This window comes from Motacilla alba, chromosome 5 (genome assembly GCF_015832195.1).
Source record: "Motacilla alba alba isolate MOTALB_02 chromosome 5, Motacilla_alba_V1.0_pri, whole genome shotgun sequence".
Classification (NCBI taxonomy): domain Eukaryota; kingdom Metazoa; phylum Chordata; class Aves; order Passeriformes; family Motacillidae; genus Motacilla; species Motacilla alba.
The window spans coordinates 21373243-21384324 of record NC_052020.1 but is presented as its reverse complement, the minus strand read 5'-3'; the positions used below and the strand labels follow the sequence as shown (position 1 = coordinate 21384324).

The 11082-nt window shown below is 39.6% G+C and overlaps 1 protein-coding gene across 2 annotated transcripts in view; it reads right to left on the bottom strand.

The window, feature by feature from the left end:
* Window positions 1-6705: 6705 nt before the first annotated feature.
* TTC17 (tetratricopeptide repeat domain 17) overlaps window positions 6706-11082 on the bottom strand; it is a 55435-nt gene continuing 51058 nt past the window's right edge. For both annotated transcript variants that reach the window (XM_038137164.1, XM_038137165.1), the window contains exons 24-25: window positions 9757-9900; window positions 6706-8374 (exon numbers count right to left, since the gene is read on the bottom strand). In XM_038137164.1, the coding sequence (XP_037993092.1) occupies window positions 8243-8374; window positions 9757-9900 (276 nt within the window). In that variant the 3' untranslated portion in view covers window positions 6706-8242. The remainder of the gene's footprint in view (window positions 8375-9756; window positions 9901-11082) is intronic.

Sequence of the window (11082 nt, the reverse complement as noted above, 5' to 3'; positions counted from 1 at the left end):
CAGAGAAATGTGGGTGCCTGGGAATTAAAGCTGGTTATTGATGCCCTGGGAAGAAGTCACTTTGCTGCAAGTAAGGGAGGATTAATGTAAACACAAAAGAGTAAAGCTCATGGGTTGTCCTCCCAGAAACCAAGCCATGCCATCCAGGATCCATTTTGCTGGAGATCTCGTGAGTAGTGTGCAAGCAAGGCTCTGAGGTGGTAATCAAGGCTTGCTGGTGACACTTTGAATTGAAAGAGTCACAGGGATGAATTAATTTACATTTTATCTGCTGTGACCTTGCTGTTTGTTCTAGTAATACCAACTTTTAAATGAATATTGTGAATTCATTCACACTTCGCATTCCCCTCTCAAACTTCCTAGAGTCATGCTGACAATACTAGAAGGTCTTGTTCTTCTTTTTCACCCACTTGAAGGGTTGTGTGCTGAACAAAGAAATCACAGTAACCTGATATGCTAGGACATGCTATCCAGACTGAAAGAACTACAACTGCCATGCAGTCAGTCAAAAAGATTAAAAACAAGAAAAAAAGCTCAGGGGTAAGCCAATACATAAAAAGATGGAAAGAAAATAAAAGCCCTGTCCCTGGATTCACACAGGTAATGGAATGGGCAGGTTCTACACCTCTGCCCAGCACTGAGGAGGGTTGAAACTACAGGCAAGGAGAAGGGGTTTGTCTTGGCTTCTCTTCTGAAGAGTTTCTAAAGAAACTTCTACCCATTTGGGGTTTTTTTAGTTATTTTTGTCTCTTGCAGGTCCTCCAACTGAAGAAAGCAAGCCTTGCCTACACTAAAATACACCAAATTGTTTGTTCTTCTGGTCAAAATGTCTTTGAAACATTTTAGGAGAGAGTGTTTCATAAGAAACACTCTAGGCATCTAAAGGCACAAAATATCCTGTTTATGAAAAGGGACGGAGGGTTCTTTGTCAGGGTACCAGAAGCAGTGCTGCACTGATCTGATCTGCTCCTGAGGAAATGCTGTCACTTGGGTTGCAGCCACCCAATTTTCTAAGAGCTTTTAGTGACGCTCCTGCTAAGGTTGGTTATTGCATGCAGGTGTAGGGGGTGTTACTATAGATATTCAAAGGAAGGCCCATGTAAACCCACAGTGACAAGGATAAGAACTCTTGTAGAGCTCTTGCAACCTGATATGCTGACTAAGCTGCTCCAAATAATTAAAATTGCCCTATGATGACAGTCAGGAATTAAGTAGGGTTTGGAAGATCATTCAATTCACCTCTCTCAGATCACTGAAAAAGACAGTAAGGCACTACTGTATTCAAGAGATAACACACAGATTAAATAGATTTTAGACCCCATTCTCATTATGGCAGTCTAATAGTTAATAGAACTGGTTCAGTGACTGAGGTAGGGTACATATTGTACTTTTTGTTGTGCAAATGTGTGCATCCAGCCATGCTTAGGGACATACACACCCTGCCATCGTGCCACCCACTTACACAGCAAACTGCCCACAGGCAGACAGGTCCCCATGTCACACAAGACACAGAACTCACTATTTGCAGGTCCCCAAGAAAGAGGGCAAGAGTGAGTGAGCCAGAAGATGCCTCCCTGTGTGTGAGGTGTAGATTGGTTTCCCTGGTGTTAACACCTCAGTTACTGGAATCACATCCTGACCTTTCTTTTCCAGAGGTAACTTCAATCTAGGCTGAGAAGGCAATAAAAAGCAGATTACGGATGCTTTACAGTCTTATTCTAAAAAAAAATCTTAAAATTGCTTTTAAGCAAGTATTCTACCTTCCTAAAGAAGTCAATAGGCTAAAAGCCAAGCTGAGTCTGCTCAGGCCTCAGTTTAGTCAGGAAGGCATGCCTTAGATAAGCATGTCACAGAAAAGATGAGGGGTAAAAGCTGTTAATGATATTTTTTAACACAGAAGTAGCAGGCTCAGAAAGAACAGATACTTCTTCACTGGAAGCTGACCTCTGGAACTCCCAGCTGTATGTGACCAGGGGAGCTTCGTTCTGTGCTCACAGGGTGTTTCTGTCCCTGGGCCAGGGAGGCTGAGCAGCTGTGGCCCTCCAAACTCCACGGACATACTGACCGTGCAGGGATGCATGTCAGTGCTGGTGCCCCATTGTCTGCAGTGGCTTTGCAACATTGACTCATGGCTTCTTAGATGTCCTTCTCCTTGTTTTCTGATGCCTCCAGACAACCAGAAGGAACCATCCGCTTAGGCCACTGCTTTGTCCTTTTTACCTTGTCTAGTTCTGCCACCAGAAAGTCTCTGATGCTACAAAAAGCAGGACCCTTGTCTTCCTTGCTTCTTCTACTTGGAGCTTCCTCTCTCTTCTTCTCCTAACCCTAACCCTCTCACCACTAAAGCCTGGATTGTTTTCTGTTTTCACAGAGAAAACTTTTTCCTACATTAACTTCTAATAGTAGTGGGATAAGACTGGTTTCTCCATTTGTTTGAATTGCATCTGCCCACAAGTTGGTGTCCCTTAACAACTTTTATATACCAATTCTTTGCTCCTCAGCATATGAATCACAAGACAGGGCACAGCAGAACACACTCCTAAGAGATAGTGGTAACTCATGCTATCATTCTGTAATCTGTAACAGCTGCAGCTCTGAGAAATAATTTCTTAAAAAAAAAGAAAAAACAAACCAACAGTAGAATTAGACTATTAGAGAGGACATGATTGGATTTAGATCAAGAAGCAAAATAGACAAAAAATTTCCATTGAATTGTAGTAGAGTGATGATCATTGATTTGTCAGAGTATTATTCTCAAGAGACACAGGAATGGGTTGGATTTCAAAACCACCAGTGGTGTCACCACAGAGGGACTGTGGCCAGAAGATTTGACTCAACAACTGTCTGATCCCTATCTAAGGCACCAATAACCACTGAAATTCTTCTGTGGGCCAGTGTCTGGGGCTGTACACACTTCAGAGCAGATTCTGGCTCTTCTGTGAAGTACCTGGCATGCCATAGGCACATATAAATATGCACAGCAATACACTGTTAGACCAGTAATAACCCGATTCTGAAGGACTGGAAATGGAAGGAGAACCCTGAAACCAGATTAAAAAAAACCCTCAACAAATCAAAACACCTGCATTAAGAAAATACCCCTAGATTATAGATGTCACAAAGCTAACTCCTGCTCACCTGTATTTGAAACCATTCCTTCTGTGGCACTGTCATTACATCTCCTCTGGGACTACTGAACTTGAATACTATTGTTTTTGCTCTGGAATCCAGAAGAAGATAATTAGGTTTAAAAGTTTAAAACCCAGCTACTTACGAAAGTTTGAGGGAATGCTTTTTTAAGCAGTCAGCCTTATAAAAACACCGCTCCTAATCAATCCTGAGCTTTTCAATACTTAAAAATGAAAAAGTACAAGAACCCTCTCCCTTAATTCAGATTGTCACTTCTTAAACTTCCTTTCTGTGGAATACAGGTTGTACCATCTTGTGCAGATTCCCTAAAAATGGTAGTGAAAACAAATTGCCTTTAAACTTACTGCCTGTTCCTTTGTAGTAGTCATTTGCACAACTTTCTGTTGGCTCTCAAAGATCACCAGCCATTGAACTGCAGCAAGAGGACCACAAATTGATTGGAAAGCTTCATAAGCCTCAGTGTTCACAGAATCAAATTGTGTAGTTTGAATAAATACTGGCACACTTGAGTACATTCAGCAAATTAAGAGTAAAAATAAAATCAACAAAACCAATCCCACATGTGACAAAGTTTTCTCTTAGGGGATGTTTCTTTTAAGAGAGTCTCATTGACTCAAACATGGCCAGCTGGTCCTCTAAGAATCAAGACAACCTGCAGCACTCCAGAAGGACACATATAAGTCATGCCTGAGATGGAAGGATCAGCTGAACCTGCCATACAACATCCAGTAGCTCTGGAGAAGAGGAGCTTGTGTTTTTCTGAATACCCAGGCAAGTCCTTCTAAAGCATTTTCATTCTTTCAGAGCTGATACAGACTTAACTTGGCCTATTCCCTGTTTCATAGATTGTTTTTAACTTGGGTTGCTATTATTCGTAACCTCTGACATTACAACGGTTTCTCACCCGAATTCATAAACAGTCCCAATAATTTCAGTCCCAACACCCCAACCCCCCGCCCAATATGTTCTAAAAAGACATCAGACGATGTGTGGGAGAGAGAGGTACAGCAACGAGGGAAAACGTTGCCTAAAGTCATACAGGAGGACAGCAACATGGGTAGGAACATTACTGGCCTGGGTCCAAATCTGGGGGTTCCTAAATTGGTACCCAGAAGAGTTAATGGCAGCTACTGCGAATTGTAGGAAGCAAAAGCATCACAATACAGCAACAGAACTAATTAGCATCTTCAGGTATACCATACTATTCTTAGGGAGAGGTTGTGGGTTTTTTGTTTGTTTTTGACCTTTTTCCTGTGTGAGGGAAAGAGCGATGGTTATAGAGTGGGGAAAGAAGGTTGTGAGCTGCATTCGAAAACTTTTCTGATGGCCATTTTCTATCAGAGGTGATGCAAGGTGTCCACAGGTGATCTCAGTGTCAGCTGCATTTTAAAACCTCTTGTTTGAATACGATCCTGTGGTCACAAGGGATGTCAGTACAGTATTTCAGTGTTTCCTTTTTTTGCACGGCATCAGTGCAGTCCTGATCAGTACAACTAAGGCATCAACAGTGAATCAAATCCAACCACTTTATAGATAGAAGTGTCTAATTCTTTTCCTGTACCATTTTCCCTCAAAAACCCTGAATGTCAGGAGCTTTAGAGGCTATCTGTGAGGATGCTGAGGATTTTAAGGATGCGATCTGTGAACAAATGGAGACTTTTTTTCCCATTTGTGCTTCATTCCTGGATATGCTCTGAAAACAACTGAGAAAACCCCACTTTTTGGGGAAGAGAGGATTTTGCCATTTACCTATGGTTATGTCATCCCTAAATCAGACTACTTTGGTGATATGTCAAGCAGAGGAGTCAATGTGAAACGAGTTACCAAGCCTCATTATTAGAAACCATACTGAAGTTCAGTTTGTCAAAGGTATCCAAACAGTGAGTGGAAAGGAACAGGAAATTTTGTCACACTCTACAACAGGGAGGGCAGATCACTCTCCCAAGGTAATCCTCTTTTCCATTTATGAAAGACAGAGCCTAGACAACCACCTTAGCTTATTTAGAAATAAGTTGAATGGCAGGAGATGCAGGTACTCTCTGAATAGGTAACTTACCCTGCAGAGAATCACACCTTTGCTCCTAAAAATTCAGTGGCCTCCATTTCAGCTTGCTGCCCAACTTGTTTTCTATTCATAGGATCAGCATAATTAATTTTATTTAAGTAACATTTGAACACAGTCAAACCACTGAAACCCACCACTTCTTGGCATTTATACAGAAGGGTTGAAGGCACGGAGATCAGAGTGTTCCATTAGCCTTCTCCAAGGGCAGAAGCACTCCCCAGCAGATCACCAGTGGGTGAAATCTTTAAGACACACACTATTGCTAGCATTAGGCCAAGTTTATGCACCCAAGTAGATCTTTTTACTTCCATGCTTCAGCTGGATGTACTGCTTGTGCAGTACACATCCAGGAATTAGCTAAAATTTCAGGAAATACAGTTTATGAGAGAAGCCTAGGCTATTTTAAAATTGGCTGCATGGCAGAGAGAGCACACAGTAGCCAAGTAGCAAATGAGCATCTGTACATACAAATTTCACGGGACTAAGGCAGTACACATTTAAGTACTTACCCAAGATTCAGAAGAAAAACTCCATCATAAGACTACTGCAGTTTTCAAGAACCATTTCTAATGGGCAAATTCTCTAAAAATGCAAAGATAGCAAGAACAGCAATGTCCTGCTACCTCCTTGCTGCCAATTTACACTACAGCCACACACAAACTTAAGTCTTCCTACATTTTGCCTGTTGTCGGTGTACAGTGCATCTTGCTGGATTTCTTAAATAAATTAGGAAACACTGCAGTAAGCAAGATGCAAGCTGGCGTGAGTATTAATTACCAATTTCAAGTGCCCAGCAATATTCTTTATGAGCATAGTCCTTGCTGATCCAGAAAACATCATTTTAATTCCATCTTTTGTCAAAGCCATGGATGACCACCAGTGCTCCACATATTGGTGCTTTAGGTTCTTAAGGACCAGCTTTACTCTACACTTAAATCTCAGCATCTCCCAGCAGCAGTAAGACAGATGCAGTAAAAAAGAGCTCAGCACATGGCAACCACTTGATTTAACCATGTGATACATTAGGAAACCAAGTTGTAAGGTACATGCTCTGTACCAAGCTAAGATTTTGCATACCACATTTTAAAACTAGTATATGAAATGGAAGATTTACCAAATGTATTTAAGTGACTCCCAATACTTATCAACCACTATAAAAGTGAAGCAAACCAGTTAACAAAACTGAATAAAAGCAGCTGCTCTGCACATTAATGCAAGGAAAAGCCTTTGCTCTTTTTTCCTACATCAAATGGAAAGTCTTTCCATTACTTGCACCTGCCTTGCTATTTTCCCCTCCCACAGCTCTATGTCAGAAATCTCTGTAATTCATTATCCCAGTCCATGATCCTGGTGGTGGTATTAGACCTTTCATGAAGTGATCTTCCTCTTGGAGTTTATACAGAGCTACAGCTATGCCTGTGTCCAGCCAACAACATTCAGCCTTCCAGTACCCTTGGGAAGAGCATAAAATCTGACTCTGTTGACAAAAATTTGACAGGTTCACACACTTTTAATAAAAATCTACCCAACAGTAGCATTTGCTCATACCTCTGTCAGGATTCCTAGATAAACGGAAATTACTTGCAATAAAACAGGTAAAATTTGCATTAGAACTGCTCATCTTCAGTCATATATAAAAATATTCAAGGATTCTTTTATGAAGTAGTAAGTTCCAGTATTATAAAAATTATACTGATGTCACAGTTTCAACCACTGCCATACTTACTCTTAATTTGCATCAACAAGACAGGAAACATATTGGGGGAGAAAAAACACCCAGTAAGTTCATAAGCATTGTTAGTTCTTTAAAAACAATCATGAAGAAGCATGTTTAACACTAGAAGATGCAGAGTGGCTTACATGACAGCTGAGTTAGTTCACTCTTCCTTACTTCTTTCTGCCCCAAACAGAGTCAGACACAGCAGCGCAAGGAATTTTCCAAGGGTACACATGAAATCATTGGCTGATCAGGATTGTCCAAGGCTTTCCTGGCTCCCAGCTCAGTCTGCTTCCCAGGAAAGGCTGTAGCTCCTCCAGACTAACCTGGACTCTTGTGAGTGGCGCATGACATACACAGTACAGGAGAAGCTGTGAGTTGTTCATAAACAATTTATTTTATTTCAAGTATGTGCCCTTTTTGATTCTGGAGAATCACGTCCTCCACCAACCAAAGACAGAACTGATTTGGAAATCTTCCACCTGACTGTTTTTGCTGTTGATACCTTGACACCATGTCCCTCCTCCTCCTTGGCAGCTGAAAGTATGGCTCAGGGTGAGCATAAACTTGCACCTTATTCCAAAACGGCTAGAAATACAGTGAACAAAGAATTAGTAAATGAACCACTCAGGGAGGCAGAGGGCTATGAATATACAGACAAATATAAAACATCTTATTGGGATTTTTACCATTTTTTTTTCCTGCAAGTATGATTAAAAACCACTTTGACTTTAGGTTCCTGCTGTTACCTTCTCCTCATTCCCCAACAGAAATGAAGAATTCCAAAAATGCTTCATGTTTCTCATGTTTTTTAATAAATATTTAAAAGTCTGTTCTTCTCCTTCCAAAAAAGCAGGTAATGTGGTATGGAGTGAACAAGACTGGACAAAGCATGAGTTTCACATGGATGAATTGCTGATTATCTCTTCTTAGTATTTGGTACAGTTGTATGCTTTGCATTTCCAGTGGCTTAGATTATAAGACATGAAGCAAGTTATTTTGGATGCTGATGCCAATCTGAGCATTATGGAAAAACTAACAGTGCCTAGGTCCTGTTACAGGTGGTCATGGACTCATGGAAGTTTCTTGGTTTAATATTTACAGGGATGTTTTAAAATTATGGTCTGTGAAATATATTTTCCAAAGATGCTCCTCTATTTGACAAAAAAAAAAAAAAAAGAACCCTTGATCCAAATCCCATCTCTTTTTAACAGTCTTGTTAAAAATTTCAATTCATCAATTTATCTTAGCACACTTAAGAGCAGAATAGAGAATAATGACATTTTTAAAAAAGAGAAAGATGCAGATCACTAAGGAGACCGTCGCTCTTTTTTCAGAAGTAAATGACACTGAATGGTGCGGATTCGGTTCTTTGCTGGGGCAAACTCCGGCTGAAGCTTTAGTGTTGACTCATACCATTTCATGGCCTTTTCAAACTCCTCCTGTAAAGAAAGAAACCAGAGGGCAAAGAGTCAGATTCTAAAAACAGTGAACACATTTTCTATGCCTTTCCCATCCCAACCAGTTGTGCAGCATGATATGCACTGAAGTAACAAAACACAATCCTTGTGATTTAGGATTTTTTTCCTTCTCCCACAAATAACTGATATTTTTTTGGGCTAATGATTCAGTTCTGCATAATCCATGGAAAGGAGTTGAGTTATTGCTGAGAATTATTGACCAATGTTCTCGCATTTTCTTTTTAATAGTACACCTCTGTATTCTTGCTGTGAAAGTAACTTCTAAAAACAGATTTCAGTCAAAATTTGAGTAGACCAAAGCTTTAAAATCATGGACAATGCAAACCCATCAAATTTTCTGAAAAGCTAACATTTTTAGAAACAACCTGAAATTATTTTTTAAAGATTACTCAATAAGAAGAGTAAACCTGAACAAAAACCCCCCAAAACTTAAAGAGCATACAATAGCTAGACAATTTCAATTGATAAGCTGGACTCCAGGCTGGTAGTTAGAAGCATTCATGTGGAAATAGCATCTATTTTTGTATAGCTGAAATCTCATTACCTATGCCACCCTGCTTTTCTATTAACTAGGAAAGCATGCCACCATCCAATAGTGTATAAGAGCTGAAATGAGAGAAGAAAAGACCCAAAACATTCTGGGGCTTTCAGTCAGTTTTATAACTTATTTTTTTCTCTTTAAGTTCCTTTTCTTTAGTTAAGAAGTAGAGGTAATATGAATTTCTGGCCATGTCATAAAGACTAACTAGATCAAGGTGAGTTTTAAATCCTGATTTTTTAAAAAGGTGTATTTTAATAGTATATAGAGTATACTATATAGTATATAGTATAGTGTATATATATATATAGTATATATAATACTTTCAATAGTATAAAGAAAGTTGAGTTCAATCTGCAAATTATATTGGGCATTAATAATCCAGACATTGAAAATGAACTTCCCTGGTGCTTGTTCACCACAACTGAGAGTTGTGTTTTACTTATTCCAAGCTTAGCTCTTCAAGATAGAGACCAAATTAATCATTAATTTTCCAGTATTACAAAAATAACCCATATTTAGATGGGTGGACAACCAAATTACCAATTGTTTGCTACTGTCTTTACAAAGCTTTGCACACGGCATTCTTAAACCAGCTTATAAAAATACCAGCCTTAAAGTACTGAATGACAAATAGGAGTAAAATAAATAATAAAAGTTTTGTCTTTCTAAAGATACTACTTCTTGATGATCAAACCTAATTTCTTGAACATTTCTCCTTCAAAATTATTTGTGAGAATAGGACTTTTGCATACATGTAAACAGTGCCCCAAAGACAGCCATACCTGGGCGACAGCACACTCACCATTGCTACATAGACATTTGCCAGCGTGAAATGATTCACCACGAAGTGCGGCGCTATTTCCACTGCCATGGTAGCCACAATGATGGCATCATTCCAGAGCCTGGCGTTGTGGAAGATGTTTGCTAGGCTTATTAGTGGTACATCCTGGAGGAGAAGAGCAAGCAATAAACAGTTTCTTTCCATTGGAATTGTCTCAGGATTAGGAAGACAAACAGAAGAATCTACCACCAAACCACACTCATCTGGTTCCTACCCACTTCCCTCTCTTGATGTTGAGAATAATGATCCAGACCTATTTTAATACAAAACTGGATTTGAGCCTGAGTTACAGACAAAAAAACCTACATCCACATCCACTCACAATGGTGACAAACATTACTCTTTGACAGAAAAAAGAACTCAACCATTAACTCACTTAAGTGGATGTACATTTAGTTTTTAGAAGCTCTTAGACTATTTTTCTCCCCAAAGATGAAGTGCACTCTTTAGAGACAAGAGAAGCTGTTTTGTTTGCATACCCTCCTTCAGCTCTTGCATAAAAGGAAAGGGAATATGAGCAAAGGGGACAGCAGGGAAGAAAACATGGTCTAACCATTAGTGCAACAGATGCAACATTTTTTTGTCCTGCCTCTGCCACAGAATTGTTATTCTGATGCTGAGTAATAGCTATAAATAAAATTTTCTCAGCTAGACACTGATAGTATGTTCTTTATTTCCTGGATTTCCAGACTGTGACCTTGTCTGACTGAAAAAACTGTAGAGCCCTGGCAGCCAGAACAGACTCTCTGGGAGCTGGGCCTCAAACCTTCAAAGCACAAAATACCTCTTAGTATCAAGGCTTAAGTGCCTTCAACAGGACAATAACAAGTTCTGGTTGTATGTGATCCCCAATTCCTTGACCTTCACATGTCAAGGAATACCCGTGGTGGACAAGTTATTCATGTTTGCAAAGCAGATATTATGGAAGCCAGAATCACAAGAGAAGTTCACAGGAAAATTAATTACTTTTTATTTGCATGAGAGAAGTCAAGAGAAAGTAGCAAAAGTGCATAAAAGCAAAGAGGAGGATAAACTAAAATACACAAAATAGCTTTTAATTCAGGGCTAACTCTGAGTAAAAGTTGCAGCTCTATCTTACAAACAAGATCCAGAGTTTTCTCTGAAGGCAGCTTCAGTATGGAGGACAAAAACAAGGCACAAATTCAGACAGTCATACCATCTCAAGCAACATTATACCATACTTCTAGACAAAAGCACTACTTCACCATAATCTTGACAAACTGTAGTTTCCAATCCACAGTCTGACTCTTACAAATCACACAGCTA